The sequence below is a fragment of the Phaethon aethereus genome, assembly GCF_964289735.1.
Source record: "Phaethon aethereus genome assembly, chromosome: 7".
NCBI lineage: Eukaryota > Metazoa > Chordata > Aves > Phaethontiformes > Phaethontidae > Phaethon > Phaethon aethereus.
This window is the reverse complement of record NC_138583.1, coordinates 19,029,876-19,053,047: the sequence shown is the minus strand read 5'-3', so window position 1 is coordinate 19,053,047 and position 23,172 is coordinate 19,029,876. Positions and strand designations below refer to the sequence as shown.

General features: G+C 43.9%; 1 protein-coding gene across 1 annotated transcript in view; it reads right to left on the bottom strand.

The window, feature by feature from the left end:
* SORBS1 (sorbin and SH3 domain containing 1) overlaps positions 1-23,172 on the bottom strand; it is a gene marked incomplete at both ends in the record, with an annotated part of 77,746 nt that overhangs the window by 6,508 nt on the left and 48,066 nt on the right. Inside the window, 14 exons of the mRNA XM_082002378.1 lie at positions 2,247-2,363; positions 3,671-4,399; positions 6,308-6,502; positions 8,137-8,262; positions 8,369-8,483; positions 10,185-10,231; positions 11,671-11,838; positions 13,425-13,510; positions 14,245-15,768; positions 17,365-17,540; positions 20,500-20,549; positions 21,880-21,981; positions 22,547-22,612; positions 23,110-23,124. Coding sequence (XP_081858504.1) covers positions 2,247-2,363; positions 3,671-4,399; positions 6,308-6,502; positions 8,137-8,262; positions 8,369-8,483; positions 10,185-10,231; positions 11,671-11,838; positions 13,425-13,510; positions 14,245-15,768; positions 17,365-17,540; positions 20,500-20,549; positions 21,880-21,981; positions 22,547-22,612; positions 23,110-23,124 — 3,516 coding nt within the window. The remainder of the gene's footprint in view (positions 1-2,246; positions 2,364-3,670; positions 4,400-6,307; positions 6,503-8,136; positions 8,263-8,368; positions 8,484-10,184; positions 10,232-11,670; positions 11,839-13,424; positions 13,511-14,244; positions 15,769-17,364; positions 17,541-20,499; positions 20,550-21,879; positions 21,982-22,546; positions 22,613-23,109; positions 23,125-23,172) is intronic.

Genomic DNA, 23,172 nt, shown 5'->3' with positions numbered 1-23,172 from the left:
ATCAGAAGCTGAAGGCTGTGTCTACAGCTGAAAAATGCACGTCCCACGGGGAGCAGATACCAACACCTGCTGCAGGCTGTGCAAGTCTGGACTGGACAATAAATGTGCTGTGCAGAAACGCTGCCGTGCTGTGCAGCAGCAGAAAACCACTGGGGGAGGGGGGGAATAAAAGCTTACCTTGGAGATGGTGCTAAGTAATGAACGTGCTAAGTAAGCGTAGCTGGTCTGTGCTGGGGAACATGGGGTCTGAGAACCCTCCCCATACGCTCTGCTCTCCACCAGCACGAAGCGGGTGAAATTACTCACCACCCTGCCTGAGCGGTTTTGTACCAGTGGACAGGAGCAGATGGCCGCCCACTGACATCCCTCACACTGCCGGGCGATACAGGGACCCTCGTCCAGCCACTCCTGCCTTCCCCACCCTACAGCTGCAGTCCGGCCCCGCGGCCAAAGCTGCTGCACTGCTCACATACTCGCTAGCACCACTGCTGACTGTCACACTGTGCTAACAGATTAAAACACAGTCTTTACACCATCCCTGTACCAAAGAGGTCTTAAACCTGCAAAAAAACCTGGATCAGAAATTCGTAACTGGGGAGGTTACGAAAGAAAAATAAAATTCAAAATGGTAAAATACCTCAAACACCAGGGATGGACAGTAATGGAAACAAAACGCAAATGTAATGTCTCACCTCCATATCTACTAAGTGCTTTTCTCATTTGATTAAAATCAATGAAAAGATGACAGATTTTTGAAAAGGCCTCCAGGGTATTACCTGCAGTTCTGCTGAAGCCATCAGCCTCTGTATGGGTCATGGAGATAATGAGAAATCATTTGCACATATAAATACCACTCCTGCTCCCTAAACAACTGTAGACCCAGAGCTGGAAAGGAGGTCAAGACTACTGATAATGTCACACACAGTTTTAACTTGACACTGACAATGCTCTGATTGTCAAGACATATAAAATATAAATTTTGGCTTGACTTTGACTCCAAAGAAAGGCCATAGGGTCCTATTACAACCAGGTGCAACACCCAAAATAGAACTGCATGCTAGTCAGCACTTGGGAGAAACATCTTTCCCTAAATGTGGCGCTCTGCTCCTGCTCTTTTGAATCACATACATCCAGTGTGAGCACCAGCAGGACCAAGGAGATCAGAGGTCAGAAGAAATGCCAACACAGAAAACTTCTGTGGATTTTTAACATGAAGCAGAATATGCATCCTATCGGGCTCAGATATTGAAACTGAAAGGGAAGCAGGAGATGGTTGTTCAGTAAAAAGTTGTGCAAGCTCACGATTGGAGAGGAATAAAGTGAGTAAAGGTAACAGGTAAATTTCAGGGTTAAAGCTGTATCTTGCTCTCATAAACTGATCAAGAAAATAGGTAATATTGGCAACTATTTCCCACACTTACCCTGCACAAGCAGCCTGCCTGGTTCATTGATCAAGCCAAAAATTGCTTCCCCAATACCCATCACTAAAAACTCAGTCCAGTTTTTGCTAATTGTGAGCTTTCTGTTTCAAATATTGCCATCTTGTGGAAGCTGCCTGGAAGGACTGACAAGACACCAGCAGCTGTGAGCACGGCTCATTCCCGAACCCTGGACATCCCAGTCACACAGCGCTGAGGCTGAGTTGGTTATGCTGCACAGACCCTACTGCATCCCTCTTTAAAGACATTTGTAGCTCTCAGCAACAGAGCTGAGAACCTCTGACTCCTACCTGAGAAGATGGGAACAGGTCCCTGACATTGTGGATACCAAGTTGTGTATGCCTTACCCCCAGCTCTGAGACACTCAAACCCTGAATCCTGATCTCATGTGGTTAACCAAAACCTGAACCAAAGTATCTCACACTACATCATTCCTGCTAACAAGGCCACCGATACTGCCTTATAATGCAACTGAGCTGTAGGAACTCAAGGTCAGAACTAAGTAAGCCCTGGGTTTAATCCTTTGGAGGAACAGAAAATCAGCTCTTCAGCTGGTACAAACTGGCAGAAACCCAGACTTGAGCTATGCGGGCTTCCACCAGCTGAAGATTTTGCCCATACCTACCCTTCTGCACAGCCTGAAAGTAATTTTAAATTTTTTTTTTAAAATAAAAATTCTGAATTAAGTGACAGGAGAAATATCTCACCTGTGGAATCAATGAATAGCTAAACAAGCATATGACAAAACAATGGCATGGCATGGAAACAAGTCTAAGTAATGGAAGAGTAATCGTCAAAGATGATTACCTGTGGCTTATTGACTCTGCGTGTAAGTCTGGGAGGTGGCTGTGTGGTGACAGTAGAGGAAGGGAGGGCAGAGGAAGAGAGAGGAGCAGATGAAGAGAATGCTTTTGAGTCTGTAGTCTTTTGAAGAAAAGAAAAGTTGGTCAGCTTGGCACACACTCTCTTATCACAATCACTGCTAGTGATAAGAGCATCTACTATCCAGTAAATTTGATGCACACATAGCACACGGAACTCCATGCAAGGGCAAGTGCAGTTTCCAGTTGGTCTGTCTGAGCTGACCACCTCATTCTGTTTTAAACATGCAGATTATCCCTGTAAAAAATGCTACTAAAAATATATCCAGATGGTAAACAGCACAGTCTTTACACAGCTTTCAATACGCTACTGGTTATGATTCAAGCAGAAATCAAACAATGTCATAAAATTTCCCAGTGTGAAATGTGTCATCTTTGAAACACTAGTTCCTCATTATCTAACGTTTGCTAAATGGGATATGTCATGGAGGCTATCGCAGTGCATCCAAGACAGTATTTATGACGATTTTGAGCTCTCTTCCACTCTTACACAAGGTAGCATGGGGGTGCTGTAACGTATTTTGACTGGCTGTAGCCCACAACGGACTCCAAATCAGCTGAGAGCTGCAAAGTAAGGCAGCTCTCCTACACCAAAACTGGGGGTAGAAGCTATGTTGTAGAAGCTACAGGAGGGTTCCCCCATGTTCCTTCTCATTGTAACATACAGCTACATATAACTAAAAACTCTTGGGGAAAAATATCACTAGGTCTAATTGTCATTTGTGGCTAGACCCCTTCACACAATTTTGGAAATGTAACGGTTATAAATTCCACTCAATGCATAGATAACAATCAAGCTTCCCTGACTTAGTCATGCACATCGCAGACTAAGGTTCGCTAAACCACAGGCTCCAGGATCAACAGGGGACAGCCTTTGTGATTCTAGGAGCTAGGCTGATGTTTACAATGCTTTTCAGTCCTTGGCTTTAGGAGGAACAAATAAATCCTATCACCAAAGATGATCCATTGCACAATGGAAAAACCTCTGAATAGGAAGGAATTGCCTGTATTCTACACAGTGAGGTATAAGGGCACGAGGCCCGTGTGATACTTTCATCTGACACATCTTGTAACAGACAATCACTTCATTAGATGTGACCAACGCAGTCAGTCCTGTGTTATTATCTATTCTAAAATAATTTTCACTACACTGCTCCTGAGTCCTCTTCTAAAACTTTTTGATCTGTTATCCAGTGAATGCCACTGGTAACCCCTGGAAGAAGGTCTTAGGATCATCAAAATGACATGTGGCAGCCACTGGCTCTGCCTGGCCAGCAGAGCAGCACAAACCTCAACACACCAGTTAAAACCAGGGATTCAGAGCAGCACACATACATGCAGGAGAAGTACCTTCTTTTCCCCGCTTTGAAACTTTCCCAGATCACCTCTCATCACGCCTCTTTTCTCTGTTTTACCTCCCTGCACAATAGCCATTAGCTCCTGACACAACTGGTTGTCCTCAGAGGAACCCACAGGTCTCTTTTCTGGGCTCACATGCATGTCTAGTTGGGATGGTTTCAGGCAGTGCTCAACAGAGATCTTGGGAACAGCATGAGCACCCTGCTCGGGGTTGCTGCTGCCCTCTCTAGTCTTCTGGAGCCAGGCTTGGCTGCCAGTGGTGTCACGCTGCTCTGCGAGGACGCTTTCGGGGCTCTGCACCACCCAGCAAGGGGAGTTAGAGTAGCTCACGCTGGGAGAAGGGGAGCCAATAAACTTTTCTTCGCTTTGTGGAGCGGCCTGATAGAAACTGCGAGCAGAGGACTGAGGTCTGGATGAGTAAGAGGGCAACGGGGATTTAATGGACCTGGGAGTCGAGGAGCCAGAGAGATGAGAATGGTGGAGGCTGACCGAGGGGGAAGGGCTGGCTGCAGCAGAAGGCGAGAGATAGTCAGTGTGAGGGAGGGAGGCTTCAGGCGGAGGAGGCAATGGAGGAGTTATGGCAGGAGTGGTGCTAGGAGACACTCCCACAGTCAGAGCGATCCACTCAGATGTGACCGCCTGCACCTCTGGAGATAAGGCACGGCGCGCAAAAGGCAAAGGCGGAGGAGTTGGTGTATGGAGCAGCTCAGAGCTGGGAGACTTGAAGGAGACAAAAGCAGGAGAGAAAAAGAAAGAAATGAACAAAATAATACTAAAGGAAAATACAAAATAAAAAATACAAAAGTAAAAGGAGAGAGAGTGAGTATGGAGAGGAGTAGACCTGTGACCAAGCATGGTGCATAAGTTTTCCACAGACAGATGCACCATGTAGGAGAACATGCAGTCCACAGCTACTCCAACCATGGAGTCCAGTCTGTATCTGTGCAGCTAATACCCTTCTCCAGCTTTTGCCAGGATCTCAGACACAAAATGCCTTGCGGAAGACCTTACACTTCATACCATATGCCCTAAGTCCCTCAGGGAGCAGTTGAAGCCACCATCCATGACAGCAGCGTGCAACATTTGACTGGCCTGGCAGTAATAGCTGGGGCCCCATCAACTCAAACTATTGACTCAGTCAGAATTCACCGCTGCAATGAATTCTGACTTTATCCAACTCTAGCATGAGCAATGCCTGCTCCTCTAGAAACTTGCATTGCTGGAGCTGTGGAGGAGAAAGGAATCAAAAGCACCAACTGTGGCTATTTGGTCTTTAGGTGATTAAAGCAGGTCCTACGTTTATAAAGGCAGAACACACAATCAAGTTCTGCCCTTAGCTATTACCACCAGCAATGTCAGTGAGGTCAGCTACATTAGCACTGATCAGAGCACTTCTCAGTCCTCTGCCAAGTTAGGCAAAAAAGTAAGGGAGAGAATTGATTTACTAGAGGATGAATCAAAAGAATAGCAAAGGAAGCCAAAAAAGGGTGGATACAATCCCTTCCATCAAAGGGAGAAGCTTGCAGAGAGCTGGTAGCAGACAGGCCACAGCTGTGGAGAGACTGCCAACCTCAAACAGAAAAGCTCAGCTGAGATCCACTTTGACAGGGAACCCCAAACAAACAAGTCTTTCCTCTTTAGACAGTGGCTAAGAATAAAAACACTCCTTTTAGGGAAGAGCCATAGCAGCCTTTCCCATCTGTCCTGTACTGTATATCCTTTCCTCCCAATTCCAATTCTCCATTTTTGTTCCTTGCAGCCTTGACCTCAGAATGACCTTGCTTTGGTCCTGCTGGTGAGAGGGGGATGCACCAGAACCTCATGGCCATGACCCAGACACGTATGCTGACCCTCAAGCATGAGCAATTGCAGAATGAGAGCAAACCAAAGGGATTTAGAGACTCACTGCCCCCCCGATATGTTTTCGATGGTAAACATTCTGGGATCCCCATACAATTACCTGCTGCCATTTTGATTTCTGGTTTGAACTGCAGTATGGTTCTGTATAGTGAATCTGATACTCACAAAAGATCCCAGACTGGCCTGCTCTCAAAACCCAAGTTCATTTAGCACCAATTTCAAATAATACAGGCTGCTCTCCTGACCGCATCTCCCAAAACCTTGGTTGTGACCTGGTACATTTAAGAGTAAGCATACAGCTTGATTCAAGCTGACTGGGATCAACATAATGACTCCTACAGACTATAACAGTCTGTGACACCCTTGTAATCGTCATAATAAAAAATTCACTCATCACAATGGAGGTCTGTAAAGTGTAAACACACACTCAGGAAGAGCTGGATCATCAATTCATTCCATCTCTGGCAATGAAATTTATTCAGATGGCTGTGAACTGTAGCCTTTTCAACCTGGTCTGAATTCAAGCTACAGATCAGAGATGAAAAGCTGAGTCTCCAAATCCCCAAATGACCCGTTCATTAACCTTTCTGGTAAATGAAACATCACCTTTTCCTGCAGTTGCAGCATACTGCAGGGAGCACAGGGCTTCTACTGCTCAAAACACTAGTCTCAGCTACAGCTTTTTTCAGCTACTTGCTTCTTGCACAGCAATGGCAACATCCCTCTGTTCTGCAAGATGCTGTAACTGGCTGCATCTAGTCCAAATACCTGTGGTGAAGCTGTCATGCTGCGGTTAGGGGACAGGGACATTGGTGGGTCAGGATAGTCAATGGCATTCTTGACCACTGGCCGTTTGAGCACCTCTACGTAAGTGACGGGGAAGATGCCTTGGCGATTGGTGCCAGAGATTTTTCCTTCATACCAGTTCTCATCCACTCGTCGAATCAACGTGATCCTTTCACCCTATGGGAAGGAATAGTAATGTAGTCCTGACTTCAACATATTTCATCATTCCAAAGCAGATTACATTTTTAATCTTGCTGCAGATGACTTAAAACAATTGGCGGCCCTCAGCCTCCTCTATTTCCCAGTTATGGGGTCCTAACCCTAACCTCAGGGTGGGAATGATATTTTTCTGTTCAGAGAAGGAAGAAATGCAGAATTTCTCGTGCTGACTTGGGCTGTCTGCAGATTCAGTTATGCTCACTCAGTTATGCTCACATTTTCAAGACCCTATTTGCTAAATCCAGTTTAAAAAATGGCAAACAGCAGTTTCAGGCTGACCATGAGACTCTCAGGGATATGAGGTGTACAGGGAGTATGCACAAGTCTGCAGTTCAAACTAGGTCTCTCTATGCTCTCTCCTGTTTTTCTGACAACTGAAGTGACTTCCAGATCCTTAATATAAACTGCAAGCCCCACCTTCATGTATAATTAAAAGAGAAGACAGATGATCTAATCTGAGCATCAACACAGAAACATGGCTGAGATGGATAAATGCTGCTACTTAATCTAAATATGGCTGACTTTGCTCTGAACAGCCATTACACAACCCATTCCTATCCCTTCACTCTGCAGTCAGGTCTAGCCAGTCACTTCCAATACCACAGAACCTCGCTTGCCTGTGCTCAATGATTTGGCGTGTAGTACGAAGGAAGGTGAACCCAGTTTCCTTCTTTTCTGCATTGCCATTCTCATGTGATTGTGTACATCTCCACTGGAGAGGATCAGACTGGAAACAGGTCACCAAATATCTAATTTGCCTTGCAGGGCCAAACTACCAACACTTGTGCTCAAATTATCTTCTCAGCTAGCCCTAAGAAAGCAGTTGGCACTTCCTGAGTCAGCCGACCAGCACCACTCTCACTGCAATGCACTACATAATGACTATGCAGTAAAAACATGGGGAATGAGAAGGAATTCTTCCAGAATATGGAGGCTGTCTTATTGGAGCTTTAATTTGGAAATTGCAAGTTAGTAGTGTGTCCTGGTTTCAGCCAGGATAGAGTTGTTTTTTTTCACAGCAGCTAGTGTGAGGCTATGTTTCGGATTTGGGATGAGAAGCTGTTGATAACGTGCTGATGTTTTGAGCTGTTGCTAAGTAGTCAAGGACAGTCCAGCTTCTCGTGCTGGCCTGCTAGCAAGGAGGCTGGGGGTGCTCGGGAAGCTGGGAGGGGACACAGCCAGGACAGCTGACCCAGGCTGGCCAAAGAGATATTCCCTACCATATAACGTCATGCCCAGTACATAAACTGGAGTTAGCTGGGGGGTGGGAATTGCTGCTCGGGGAAGGGCTATCTATCACTGGGTGGTGAGCAATTGCTGTATCGGGCATCACTTGTTCTTGTACATTCCTTTGTCGGTATTATTATTGTTGTTAACATTATTGTTTCCTTCTCTCTTGCTGTCCTATTAAACTGTTTCTATCTCAACTCACGAGTTTTTTCCCAATTCTCTCCCCTGTCCCACTGGGGGAGGGGGAAGTGAGCGAGCAGCTGCATGGTGTTTAGTTGCTGGCTGGGGCTAAACCACGACATAGTGTTAGAAAACTTCATCATTTGCCTGGATTCAATTCATCAGCACAACAAAAGTCCTACCTTTCTGAAGGACATTTCCACTTGGGTATCCCCATTGAAGTTGAACTTAGCAACAGCATCTCCATATTCCAATACTTGCAATGGTGATGGCTTTTTGGGCTGAGCTTTCTCAGCTGGTGGGAGGAGCTAGAATGAACAAACAGAATCAAATAAATCACAGACAAAAAGCCCATAACTGGTCACTGGCAGAAAGGGAGCGGGCAAAGAGAACACCTGCAAGGAAAGTAGCTACCTCTATGTATGATCGCGGGAAGATGCCAACTCTGCCATGGTGTTCACCTTCATACCAGTTCTGGTCAATTTGCTTGTAAATGTAAACAATATCTCCTTTTTGCAGAGGAAGCTCCCTGTTAACAACACAAGCACTCCATCAGAACTTCACTGGAGAATAGACATGTTCTTTTTCTGTCCAGCAATCCCTAGGTACCAAGGTCTGCATCAGCCCTGTTGACGCAAATCATGCTCCATCCAAAGTGAAAGCTTCATGTTGAGAATTACCCTGTTCATATCGTGATGTGCAGGAACTCTCTTGTTCTTTGGGCATCCTGTCAAAAAATCCAGCCTATGAGGGCCCTACTAACCATACACCCTCCAGCAGAAATGGGGTCAAACTCAAGCAAAAGATGCCACTCGTTGCTTTCCATGTTGGATGTAGTGAGCAGTGCTCAATTCCTGTTTTGAAACAGGTCATGTCATGAGTGCCATCTAAAGAGACACATGATTTTAATGTAAGCTAGTTTGCCAATTAGATGAACCGCCTCACACGCCAATGTTGATCCTGCAATGATTACACTTCTGGTCAGCCTGTGGTTGTGCAACCACTGGCCTCAACTGGACTAACAATTGGGATTTCAGTCTACAGTGCTAAAATTATTAATGTCTGCAGGTGGAGGAACTCCCACTGTGAGCAGCTTGTACTAGGCTCATAAACCTACTACTTGGGTCCCCACAGGAAAACAACCAACTCAGCCTTTCCTAACACAATTCTCACAAGCTCTGCTCTACTTTTGTCTGGCACCCTGGTATGCTCTGCTCAAGTGACACAACAGTTACCCCTTAATCTGCCTCAGTTTTATTACAGGTGCTGGGGAGATGCTGTGTAAATCATTACAAATCATCACCTACAGAACATATAACAAAATATTGCCAGGACATTAGCACCTGAGAAGGAAAACAGCAGGTCCTTCACTGAATTCTGTTCTTCTTTCTTCCCTCCCTAGCAATGTTAAAATTTCTCCATGTTCATGCAGAAGGAAAGGCCTTCCAGGCCTTCTCTTCACAGCAGCGTTCCCCAAAAAGAATTAGTGCTGTGTGATTCACCCGAGGGACCACAACAGGGCTCGGAGGTATGACAATGCCATCAGAAACTTCTGCTGGTGTATCCACAGGTGCCAGGGGAGCAGTGACCACTCTGTACCCTTATAGGTCCTGAATCAGGAAAACCCTGAGTCAAGGGCCCACCTACATCCTTAAAGCTAGGCATCTGTTTAAGTCCCTTGCTGACTTTGGGCTATGCTTAGCACAGTAAAAAGGATGCTGCTGTTCTGCATATCTATGTTCTTCTGACCATCTGTATGGCAGATTTACACAGTGAGCTACTGACTAACACAGTTCTTCCAGCTCCTAAATTGGAGCACAACCAGGGATGTTACAGTGAGGAATCCTTTCTGTCTCCAGCAAAGGCAGCGACAGAAAGGTCTCATCCAGCCGTCTTGCTTACAAGGCGGGAAGAGGAACATCAGCAAGAGCACTCTCCCATGGGTCCATCCATCCTCAGAGCAGAATGCTCACTTGTTCCAGTAAAGAAGGTGGGTTTTCTCCAAAAATCACATAGGATACAGATGCACCTTTCTTAAAGGTCCTTTACAGGTTACAATCTGCAAGATTCATACTGATTTTTCCTGCTTTACTACGTACACCTTGCTCTGAGTTGCTGGAAAGGCACTCCCAAAACATGAATCCAATTGCACAACACTTCCTAAGTGCTGCATTCTAGGGGATAAGGCAGAGGAAGAACACTCAAGGCAGTAGTAACAAACTGTACTCACTTCAGCGTCTGTGCTTTAAAGTCAAACTTGGCTCTAGCAGGTCTCATCTAGAGATCAAAAAAATCAACACGTTAAAAAAAAAAAATTAGGTTTTCAACCCATTTCTGAGAAAAAGCACCCAAACCCTTCTATAGCTAACATTAGTCTGGGGAGGAAATTGAAAGCAGGTATTCTGCTACAAGCTTGTACGCAACTGACACTACAGTCCAAATATGCTGGATGGGTCTTTCCCACCAGGGCAAAAAGTGACAAGTTCTGGTGTAACAGTAATTAAAGGCTCTACAGGAAATGGATTTAACAGCAGTAAACTTTGAAATGTGACAAACCCTGTTGAATGAAAGATGCTTCAGTAACTACAGTTACTGGGGCTCCAAGACCAAATTTCCCTTAACATGTGAATGGAAAAGCAAAATTTACTAGCTGGGAAAAAAACAGTAGGATTTTTTTGATGTGGTTCATATTATTACCTGGCCCTGCTGAATCCTGCAATGTGACCCAAGTGCACTGTATAAATTGGTAGGAAAGAGACAAAGGTGAGGAGGAAATATGAATAAATTGAGTACATGTCTAAAAAAATGTATTTAGTGGCTATAAAGCCAAAGAGGACATTGACAGCAGGCCTAGGCTTTAACACTTTATTTACTTGGCTGATTTTCTAATGGCCACAAAATATTTAGACAATTTTAAAGTCATTTCAGTACTAAAACATAAAATAATTAGTCACATCCATGTGACACCAGAGCATCTGAAACTCCATAAACAGAGGGCAGACAAACCTACTCCGTCCATGTGGTGGCCATCTCACCCAGTGTCACGGTGCAGCACCTCTGGGGAAACAGAGCGGCTGCTAAGAGCCCCAGCAGCAATCCCTAAGGCAGGAAATGGCATTTGGCCAGGACACCTGGACTAGCAACCAGCCCTCGGGAAAAGTGCCTTGGGCTCCTGGGAAAACTGTTTACCTCCTTCTTTGCCTCTTTCAGAAAGACCGACCAGGTCGTAGGCAGTGAACATGCTGAGACTTTGTCCAATTGTTTCTAAAGGGCATTAAGCATCTTTCAAGAGGAGAAGAAACAATCTGTTTCTAAAAAACTCAACTATGAGAGAGTCACATGGCCAGGATCAACAAGACATGAAATTTCTAAGGGTAAGGCACAGACAAGAAGACAATGTAGCAATATGATGCAGAAGATGTAGAATGCCTTTGATTCACTAAAAGTAGCTGATATTTAAAGGCATGCATCACAGGTGTGCACCAGCAATTCTCAGCAGGCATGCTTTAACATATGCAGCTTGGTATAGAGATATCAATTAATTTACCAGGCACAAGAGTCAAAGCAGATCTAAATGAAGCCAGAATGGGAAAGGGGAAGGTGGAAAAAAAACAAACGACATTCTCTGAAGAGCACAATGTCGGCCTAAAGCACAACATTGTGAGAGGCAAATATTGCTTTGGGTCAAGCAGCAGACTGAGGTAACTAAAACAGACCTCTGACCCAGATTTCCTCTTTGCTGTATCGTCTATATTTAGGAGGTCCCCAAATCGCTCATTAGTGATAAACTGATGGTGCGTTGGAATAACCCCTGTGTGCCTTCTAGCTGCAATATCAGCTTCTTCTTGCTCACGTTTAAGCCGTCTCTGGTCCTCTAAAAGTTTCTGCCATAAAATTGCATAAAATGGGCAGTAAATCATCCAGTTAAGGGCATTTCAAAAGCTGCCATATATGTGACTTAAATAAAATTTCTGAGGTCCCAGCAAATAGCTAGGATTTTACATTTCAACATAAAATACTGATCCTACTAACTACACGATACCCTTCCGTTTTGCAAGCACAGAAAGTACATCACCATTATGGCATAACTGAAATCCAGCTCATACAGAGGATCTGATCCAAAGCTGATGGAAGTCAATGAGGAGTTTTTCTAAGTTTTGGTCAGGTCCTGGGAGCTTCTAAGAAGATTGCCGATAATGCGGAGGGCTGACCCAAAGCCCCTTCCAACAAGGAGTTTCTCTCATTGACTTCCAAGAGACCTGAATCAGCTCCACAGGTAAGTTCTGAGGCACCAAACTCCCCTGAGCTTTGCAAGGAGCTTGGGAGAGTGCCTAACCACCTTCAGGTATCAGGTTCTCCCATGCTTCCTTTGGGCTCATGTAATACACTTTATAAAATAAATAAACCCCATTTTGGAATTATTTTGGACTTCTGAAGCCTCTGGCACACTAATAGAAATGTGCATTCTTGAGTACTTGGGCAGAAGGATTCTTCCACCTTTTGGGACTGACTACAGGCTGAAGAGTTCAGCTCTGTGCTAACTCATTTGAAGCCAGTAGGTTTTAGTGAATGAGAGTTTTGCTCTTACACAAGTTTTCATGCTGGGTTTTGGAAGTGGGAGGATTACTAACTGTTTCACAGGAGAAGACAGCAAAAATATATTTTTCACATAGGAATTAAGAGCAGGTTTCACCATATTTCAAAGCACACATAAACATTATTTTAACTCAGAAAGTCAACACTAAAAATAGAATATTTTTTTTTCCCTCAGGCAGTGAAAATTAACAGCTTCCTGGAAAGCATTCACTTTATGTTGTCTTTAACTCAGCTTGAATACAATCAGTGTTGAAAATTTTATGTGGCTTTCCTACTATTTTGGCTTGTCCCAGTGTTGCCCAGCCATTTCGAAAACAACTGCTACATTCTGTCATCAACAACTTGAGACATCATAAAGAATTCTAGTTTGCACTGCAGCGAAACTTCACACTTAATGATAGTTTAAAATATCTTACATTCGCTGTTCAAAACCTGAGGACACCCACAAGAAAAATACTGTTCTCACCAGTCTGATTAATACCAACTCAAGTGGCTTGCTTGGAGAACAATAAAATCTTAACTCACTTATAGAATAACCATTTCATCCTTATCTGCAAGTACTGGGGTGTTGTACCACATCTCATATACATCTCCAACCTTTTTACATTCTTTAAAGCCCCCATATATAATTTCATACAATTGATAAGAACTCTCAGGTCCATTTTAAACAAAAGCTAACCTGGACTACAAAGTATACATTACATCAGTGGCAGAGATAGTATTAAAATTAAAACATAATAGTTCCCGCTTGTTGCTCTAACTTGCAATATACATAGCCATGGACATACAAACTGTCCTTATAGAAGAAATACAGCATTCAGCCTTATATGTGGACCTGTTACAACCATTATTAGGCCATAAAGGAGGACATTACCTCTTTATCATCATGCCGTCTACGGATAATTTCTTCTGGAGTTTCCATGTAATCAACTGGTGTAAAATGCCTTGGTGATTCTGAATCTACTTCGAAACAACATAAGGAAGTTAAAATACAGATGGATTTATCTAACATAACCAGAAAGGAAAAGAATAGATGCTCTTCAACAATTTGTTTCCATTATGACAGTAAGGATTTTCAATTGCCATTGACCAAACTGCCAATCAGATGTTGGTCATTTATCCATTTTCATTTTTTTCCCCTTTTGGGCTGTACTTGTAAACAAAGATCCAAAAACAGGGCAAAAATAACAATAGGGAAAGAGAAAAGACATAGAAGGATTTTGTGAAGAAAAGATTTGCTGCCATCAAAGTATGATTTGGCATTTTACTGTTGAGAAAAGTTTAACACACGTGCGCGCGCACACACACATACACACAACTAGACCTTGAGAAACTGCTCCTTAAAGCAAATCATCTGGGTTTGTTTTATATTCCCATGTGTGCAAATGATATAGGACTAGAAATATCTCATATTGAGATTCTTGTATCCCCGCAGTTGCTTGAGAGACAAACTGAACCCGATGTGATTGAAAAGGCAGCGGAAATTGTTTCTCATAAGTGCAGCTGTTAACAAGTTCTGAACAAAAATGCTCAGCAAGACACGCAAAGGACATTAGACACACTAGGGGGAAGAACAGAGAGAGTCAGGGGATGCAAAGGTGGGGAGTAAAAATGCAAGGGTTGTGGAAGAAAAAGGGAAGGAGAAAGAAAAGCAAGAAGACAGATGGACACTGGTAAAGAACACAAAAAGCCACCTCCTAGGTACGTCCCAAGTTCACTTTGTGGGTTGTTGTTTGTGTCCAGGCTGTGACAGAGGGCATATGGAACAGGGTTCCCATTGTTTAAGGAGTCAGGAGTGTCAGCCCGGCCCATGAAGCTATCTTGGCTAGCTTCCCCCATGGTGGGGAAGTAGCTAAGCCTCTCCACAATGTCAAAGGAAGACAGGCGCCTGGGGGCTAGAGGCCTGCTTCTGGAGCACAGTTGGTGCTGGGAGTGGTGACTCTTGTCTCCTAGGCTCCCCTGCAGCTGCATGGGGTCATCTGGGTTCTCAGGGCTGGGCACTGCCAGGCTTCCCAGGCAGTCTGGGGGCGGAGTTCCGCAGGATTTGTGTTGGAAGGGCTTTTTCAATCGGAAGGGGAGCGGGCTCATTAAGTAGACATTTCTGGGGAGCATGTGTCTGTCCCCATAGACATCCCCTTTGGAATCAGGGTTCCTGGAGGCCTGCTGCTGCTCATGTCTTCGGATGGTAGTGAACCTGGTGTAGGAAGCTGGGCATGCGCCTTTGCATCTGTTGATTTTATGCTTCTGAGGCCCACTGAGGTTGCTGCTGCTGCCGCCGCTGTCATTGGATGCATTTGAGAGGAGATCTGTCTCATCTGTGCAAGCTGAAAGTGTGTCCATAGGGATGGCGTCACTGACATCTGAAGCAGTGTCCTCCACGTTGCTACAGGAGTGGGAGGATTTATCTGCCAAGTTGGCGGCATCCTTCTCTTCTTGGTATGCTTTTGGCAAATCCAGAAGAAACTCTGCAGAGTAGGCAGCACTCAGACTAGTTTTAGACTGGAGAGAAGTGGCAAATTTGTTTTGTCCAGTGGAAAAGTCAAGCGAGGGCATTGATCGGGATCTCTGGATCAGCTGCTCAAAGGCACTGACACGGGAGGAAACCGTGTGTTTGGGGATCTGCTCTGAATCCTCTCGACTAAGGCTGGGTTCCATCCTGTCCTTTGCTTCATTCTCAAACTGAGATGCAATATTCCTCACACTGCAGGAGGACACTGTGCCCAAATGGATCCTGGACCGATTGATCTGGTGCATGTCTTTATACAGCATTGTAAACTCCATCCCACTCTTCCTGGAGGCAGGGAACAGGTACCCTTTCCTAGAGTTGATGCCATACTCCTGCAGGCTCACGGTACTGCCGGATTTGATGGCATACTCCTGCTTTGACTTCATCAACATGTTTTCTATGCTTTCCCCTATGTCTACCATGAAAGCTTTTTTATTATTGAACAAGGCAATGGAGCTACGAAGGTTTTCGCAGCTTTGAGCTTTCTCGTGAGACAGCAAGATACCCTTCTTGTCCTGCACAAGAGCAGCTGGAGCTGCTAGTTTGGGTTTGAATTTAGAAGGGAGGATTTCAGTAATGCAGGCTTTTGCAGCTGATAAGGGCTTCTTATGTTTACATGCGTGACCTAACATACCGGTATGACTAGCGTTAAAGGTTCGGCTATTAACTGAAGAGGGTGCAGTCATATGAGCATTCCCACCTTTACGATCCACTGGTAAGCATGCAGAATAAAATAAATACAACCTGTTAGCTTAGGTGCTAGAAAGCTATTGAGAAAGGAGAAAGAACATGCTTGGATTTCATAAAATGCACTTTAAAGAAACAAAGTTCCAAAACATAAAGAAAAGCAAGAAGAAACTGCACAACAAGTCACGCTTACAGGTGTAGGTGAAGTGCTGCTAACATCTCTAAAATGAGAGGCTTGGCCAGAAGCAGATCTGGAGCACTTTGAAGGTACCCTCCTAAAAAGTGCTAAGCATTGTCAGCTTCCAGGGAAGCTGCGGCACCATGGAAAAGGGCAGCTGAACTCTGGGCAGGATCAGGGTGTCAGCAAGAATGCAGAGGCACTAACATTGCAAAAATGGCTTAAAACCAAGCCTGTAATCACACCTACTATGGTCTCACCACAGTGTTTGCCAAACAATTTATTCCTGGGATGGAGAAGGCAATTGGCGGCTGACTGTGCTAGCACAAGCAGGCCACACCAGCTGGCCTTGCCCAAAAGCTGCCTCCTTAGAGATTCCCCGTACTAGGAATAAGCTGAGTGTTTTTCAGACAACGTGGTTGGCGATGTTTGCTTTAAAAATCAAGGAGTCACATCAGGACTTTTTTTTTTTAGAAGTCAGATCCAGTCTGGGTTCAGCTTAGACTGTAGTTTTTAGGTCTGTTTCTGATTTGAGTTCAAACTCAAATGTCAAAATAACCATTCAGGTTCAATTGCAGTTTGGGGAACAATAACTGTTTGAACAGACTTTTTTGTTCAGATCCAGTCTGACTCCCTGCCCCACAGGCCTGACATAATGCTGAAAAACAGCTGGAAGACAGAGACAGAGAGAGACCTTTTTGGTGCAAAGAACTATTTTTAGGGAGAGCAGTTCAGAAACCCAATGCATTCCTTCCCCAGTCCTCTCACCATCTCAAGCCATTTTAAGGTTGAAGTTGGCTCAGAGATACATTCCCCAATACGACTCCCTGATGGGAGTCAGGCTCTTCCTTGTCCTAATCTGCTAGAGAGTCTACGATGCGGGGAGGAAAGTGGAGGAGATGCACCGCTCTCTGCTGCCTTACTCTTCTCAGAGCCTGCAGGGCATTGCTGGTTCAGAGTGTCCCATGCATTCTCTGCATACCCCTTGCAGGCAGGAGGTTGTGGAGCACAAGGCACCAGCTACACTAGGGTAGCCAGGTCAGCAGACATGGTGTAGCCTGCTGAGATACTGCAGCAGAAGAGCAGAAAAGGCAGGGAAGGGCTCTAGCATGGCAAGGCAGTGGGAGCAGATGGATAGCAAGGACAGCCTAAGCAGCCTTGAGGAAGAATATGGGGTGTGGGGTGTAGCTCAGGTGCTGGATGAGGGGAGCTGGTCCCTGTTGGGAAGAGGAACCTGGATCAGATAAAGGGGTCATGAAAAATATTGGCCAGTGTGGACTGACAGAAAAAAGGAGGGAAAACTGGGGATGGCAAAGAGAAAGGACAGAGGAAACCTCAACTGGCTTGAATATGACTCTAAATCCTGCAGCAGTTTGCCCCGTATCACCTGGCTTTTGACACTCTTTGCAGAATGGAGAAGAGGTTAGTTCCCTGACCACCTACCTTTTGTGGAAGCAGAGCTAGAAGGTCGCTTGAGACCACTCAGCCCCTGGAATGGGATATCTCCACCTTCCAGCACACTCTTGTAAATCTGCCTTTCATTCTCCAAGCCAGCAGGGTCCCCCAGTGCTGGTTCTGACTCCCTCTTCACTGCATGGTAGTTGGGTGAATATGTAGAGCTGGAAAACACAAAAAAGGAGGAGACACACTAGTGGGTCACTTCTGTTGGCTGTGAGCTTCACGCAAAGTAAGACAAAACCACACTTGTGAACTCAGAATAGACTGTGTATAAAGAACTGGTGCTGAATGAAGAGATTATGAATATATTGTGATAATGTTCTAGGTTTGGCACTACCATAGCATTCTCCACCTGAGGGAACGGTCCCCGCTCAGTCCCCCAGAAAACAGGTGGAAGGAAAGCACTCCTCCTTTATTTTAGAAGATGAGACAACAGAGTGACAGACCAGATGCATGATTTCTTTGCAGACACAAAGAAATTCAGTGGCTGGCTGGAAGTAGCACAGTTGTCTTCTCTCCTAGCCATGCCTGTCCCCTGGTTAAAAAGCACAGCTGCTCAGGAGTTCATCTCAGCCTGTTCAGCCTCCCAGTTAACACTATAGTTCAAGGCACTCAGAGCAATTTATCAAGACCATCAGTGAGGGATCATGCAGAGAAGCAATAGTAGGGGGCTATAGACACTACTGTTTTAAATGCCAAAGAAATTCCAGATGTCCACAGTTCTGCTCAGCTTTGCCTCAGGCTTCCGCTACAGGGAATAAAAAATCGTGGATTTTAGGTCTACCATGCAGATATGTAAACAAAATGCTGTTAAAATGTGTACAGTTTTAATTTCTTAGGTCTTTAAAGACTGGATATTTGTTACAAATACCTTTCCTCAGTCATGAATCTAAGAACAAGTTTGCCCCCACATCTGATTTCTAGATTTCACTGCTTTCTCTCTAAAAAAATAACTGACAATGCCATGGTATAAATGCCCTTTCCAGGTAAAAAAGACTTGCTGAGCAATTACGCAGCCAATGTTTTCCTAAAAGCTAAGCTCATCTGATACCAGTTCCTGTGCTCAACCAGTCTCTTCAGAGTAAGATCCCATCTCACACAAAGCTGTTCTTGGGCCAACGCATGACTGCTGGAAAGTTTGAAAACATAAAAAAATAGGGCATTTGCCAATTCATGGAAACGTTTTGAAAGCTGGTTTACATCCTGATGTCCAGGAATGATTCAAATTTATGTGAGTGTGGAAATGCTTGTGGTTATGCCTGATTGTTATGGATAAATTTGTATATGCATCTGTTTACTTTGGATAGATGGTGTACTTATGGGGTAAAGAGAAAGCTTTCAAACACATCTAAGGAATGGCTATGGAGGTGGAATTACACAATGTCTGGATCACAAAGAAGATTTTAGTTTCTGGACAAGGAAAACCAGGTCATAGGCGGTCCCATAAATTACTTTCTGGAGTAAAAGCTCATGAAAAGCACCATGAAAGAGAAAGGGAATACTGTCACTTTTTCAACCTAGGCAATGCTCAAACAGACCCATAGCTACAGAGCTGTTGTCATCTCATGGGTGTTATCCCACTGCCTCTCTCCACCAGATTCCCGAAGAAGCCCTGCCAGTTGTTGCAGGGAGTAATGACCGCCCTGAGGTTCCTCACCTGGGAGATAAAAGCATTTTAGCCTAGTTGTTAAAAAGCAAAGGGTTAAAATGATCCTCCTTTGGGAATACACCTGGGGGAGAGAGAGGAGGCATTTCACAGAGTCCCTTTATCAGTTGCTCCCTCATTAGGGCCAGCAAGCAGTACTGTGGGGGCCAAGGCAGTCTGCGAGATCAGAATCAGGTGAACAGGGGGAAAAGCAACACCGCAAAAAAGACAATAAACTCCAGATATCTTTTCTCCTTGGCTCTCTAAAGGCAGGGCAGAGAAGAATGTGCGACTCCACTGGGCCTCGCTGCTGTGTCCCATTCCCAGCCTACCCAGGTTGTTTCCCCTCCCTGGCTCAGATACTGGCACTCCTGCATGCTTTTGGGAGGTGTCAGAAAAAGGCACGCAGTGCTGCTGTGGACAGAAACCTTACCAGTCTTTGGCAAATATAAACTATTCTTTTATGCTAATCTCTGAGATTTCAATTTATTTTATTGCTCTCTCCCTACCAAAAAAACCCCTAAACAGTCATAGCAGCAACCAACAAAATGTAGCAGTATGCAAGCTTCCCAGCAGAATGAACACAGATAGAAGGGAACTGAGTTAAAAGAAGTACAGGAGACCTCTAAGGCAGCCCCAGAGGGGCAGTGAACACATGTGATGTTAATGGGTGTCTGGAAAAGAACACGCCTTTCCTAACAAACCGTCCACACAGAGGGGATCACTGTGCCTACAGACAATGTTAAGCATTCAGTCCAATTACAAGGAGCAGCAGGTTCACGGTAGGAGCTGGCTCCACAGCTCAAGTAACTCAGTACGACTTAAGTAGCTCAGCACAGTTCAGCATCTTGCTCTGGATTTTTTGTTGTTGTTGTTGTTGTTCCTCTTTTAAAACAAACCAGCTGCATGTACAACTCATTTAGACAGAGTATACTGTTTATTACATATTCCTCTGGAAAAGTAGTGCCACATTAGATCTTTGAGAAATACCGTTACTGCCACCACTGTCCCCTTCCTGGAAGCTGGAAAATTACTGCCTACCATCAACAGCATCCTTTTGATCTGGTGTGCATAACTGGGAGTATCTAACAGGAGAAAATTTACCATACGTATCTCACAGAAACAAACTTTGTTTATTCCACACAATAAAGTTACTTGCATGAAGTTACAGTCAATTTGCAAACTTCATCAAGATGGAGTTAAAGGTCTGGGGTTTTTGGTTTTTTTTAAAGTCACTGCCTGGCATAATCAGCAATTCTTATCTAGACAATGCAATCACTTCAAAATTAATTCAAGAACAAAAAGCAGATATTGTACCTGGACTCATCTAAAGCACTTGTATAATTCTCATGGTAGATCCTTTTGGCTATATCCATCACCAAAAAATAAAGCCAACCCATTTCCATCACCCTAAACCCTCTCCTACATGCCCTCAGATTGTAAAAGAGACATCAAAAAGAAACTGGAAAACTTACTACGAAGAATGATCTGTCGAAGTTTCCAGAGGAGTAACACCTGCAGTATTCTGCAAAAGTCCAAACAAAGGAGTCATTGATACACACATGTGAAGAGAAAGAAAAAGGCTTGCTTAAGTAATTTCCACCTATTGCTTGAATATTAGCCTTTAGGAGACACTGAGGTTTAAGTCTAAATGCAATTTAAGCTGTCAATATCTTTGCAGAAAAGCAACAATTTTCCTGAGCTCCTTCAGGGCAGTGACAGGTTTTTAGCACAGCTGATGCCTTTTCGCAGCGCCTATTCTTTTGTCTTCAAATGAGTCATTGTGAATAAAGCCAAAAGCAAGAAGAGATAACCAGCTGGGCCATGACCAGGAGACACATGCTGATAATTATTTCCCCAAGCTTTTCCCCCAACCAGTCACTGCCCGCCTTTGCTTTAAAGGTATATTACATTTCTGCAGCACAATACATTCCTTAGCATTCAAATAAATATCAAAGCACTAACAAGAAAAGCAATGTTTCAGTTCAGTTTTCTTACTTAAGAGAAGCAATGCCAGCTGCACAGGTTCAATAGCAAAAGCCAGTTCTTATCCGCTTGCTTTAAATCCATCTAACACTTCCTAGGCACGTTATTGTAAAAATTGAAGGCAATTTTAGAAGAAATGCTCTATTTGGTGTCCCCTCATCTATTTGAGAATTCCTACGTAGGAAGAAAAAGCAAATCTTGGGTTTCAGAAAAAAGGAGCTTTTTCAAATCCTGGTGAAATGCCGCAGGTTCAAAAAAAATCAACAACAGAAAAATAGAAAAAATGGCGTGTTACCAAATTAATCTATCATTTCATGGTTTGGGTCCTGCAGACCCTCGAAATAGCAGCAGCAGCTGACCTGCCCTAGAAGGCCATGGCAAGGTGCAGCATAAGGAAAAACATGTAAAATCTCTTGGGAATATCCAAATCTTGGGTAGGCGTGAGCTCCTAGCAGAGAGGAGGGCTTGTATGAAGGGAGGGTAGATGGCAACACGCTTGAAAGGCATGAGATGATGACGTGACGCCAACCAAGAATTTTAAGCTGATTGCTGCTGCCTATTCATGTGAAAAATAGAGAGGGTTTTTTTGCAGACACCGAACTCAAAACCCTAAAGGGGGACAGGGTGGGGGTGGGGGGCAGCTGGAAGGGAATGGGGGAGAGAGGAAATCACTGTATCTGAAATGGATTTCAAGCCGGATTCTCAGCATCATGTTCTATTATTTCTGACAGCAACACAGCAAGCCATGCAGTCAGAACAGTCAGAACCATTATTTATCCCAACCTCATTTAATAATCATCCAGCAGTGAATAGATTAGAGCAGAGAGTTTGGAAACAGGGATTGGCAGCATGAAAAGAATAGGAAATACCTTCTGTGGCTTTTTATGTGGCGCTTTATAAAGCTTCTCCATTTTTTCTAAATCTGCCTCTAACTCAGTCTGGTAGAGGTAGAGGTCTTTTTCTAGATCAGTCTGGTTAAAGAAGGAGAAGAAGAATGGGAAAATAATGCTTAGGGTTAGGGGAAATCAAAGGAATGTTAATTTTGAAAAAAAAAAGCGAGCCTTTTTAATTGAAAAAAGACAAAGATGGTATGGACAATACACAGAAACTCACTAGTAATTAATCATGTTTCAATCATTACAGAGGAAATAGTTTTAGGCATTTAACATTCAAAATTAAGAGATGCACAGGCCTGCTAGAATCTAATTCTACAAACCATAAAGTTATAAAACACACCTGTAAAAAAAAAAAAAGATACTGTAACAATATGCAATATGCTGTTAGTATAATTATCATTGCAAGTCAAGATAGCAAAACCACCACTCCAATTTATGGCTGATTATGCTTCAAGAATTGTTTATTAAATCAATTTACTAGCTACTCAATTGTTAGGCTAATGAGCTCAAGCCCAATTAAAAAAAAATCACTCACAAGCACACAAACCCCAAGCAATGCTACAAAAAGAAAAAAGAAAATCACATACACACATACATACACACTAGATGCTGTAGTACAATGTACGCAAGACACAATTACCTTTCTATCCTCTCTAGTAAGGATAGAGCAATCTCCAGGAGTATAATCCCAAATCTTTTTTGGAGGCTGATGGAAAGCAGAGGAAGGAAATGAGGAAATGAAGATAAGGAAAGACATCACAGAGAATATGGAAACTGGATTAGAACAGAGCGGGGAATACAATAGGGGATTTGCATCAACACTGAAAAGAAATTTCAAAAAAAAAACCACAACAGAGAAAGAGAGAGAGAGAGGGATAAATCTGCTATAGCACAAATATCTAGAGATCATGGGAGGCAAAAGGGAACATACATGCAGTCTGGGAGGGGCTGTTTTCAGTAGTGTTTGAGGAAATTGTTATTTTTGCAAGGTGCTCTAAGGGATTTTAGACTCTCTAGTGAGAGCCCACAGCTGGTGGTTAAAGCATTCTTAACACAAAACCAAAACAAAACGGGGGAAAAAAACACACACAGTCATAAAAAGCATTTGTTTTGCTCATTCTTCTTTTCAAAAGGAAAGTGTAAAACAAGGGCCTTTGATAAAGGGAGAATCTTTCCCACCCCCGCCAGACTATGAATACATACCATGTGAACAAATGGCTGAATTTCCAGTGGTGGCATTGTGGGGCAATGAGAATGCAGAGTTGT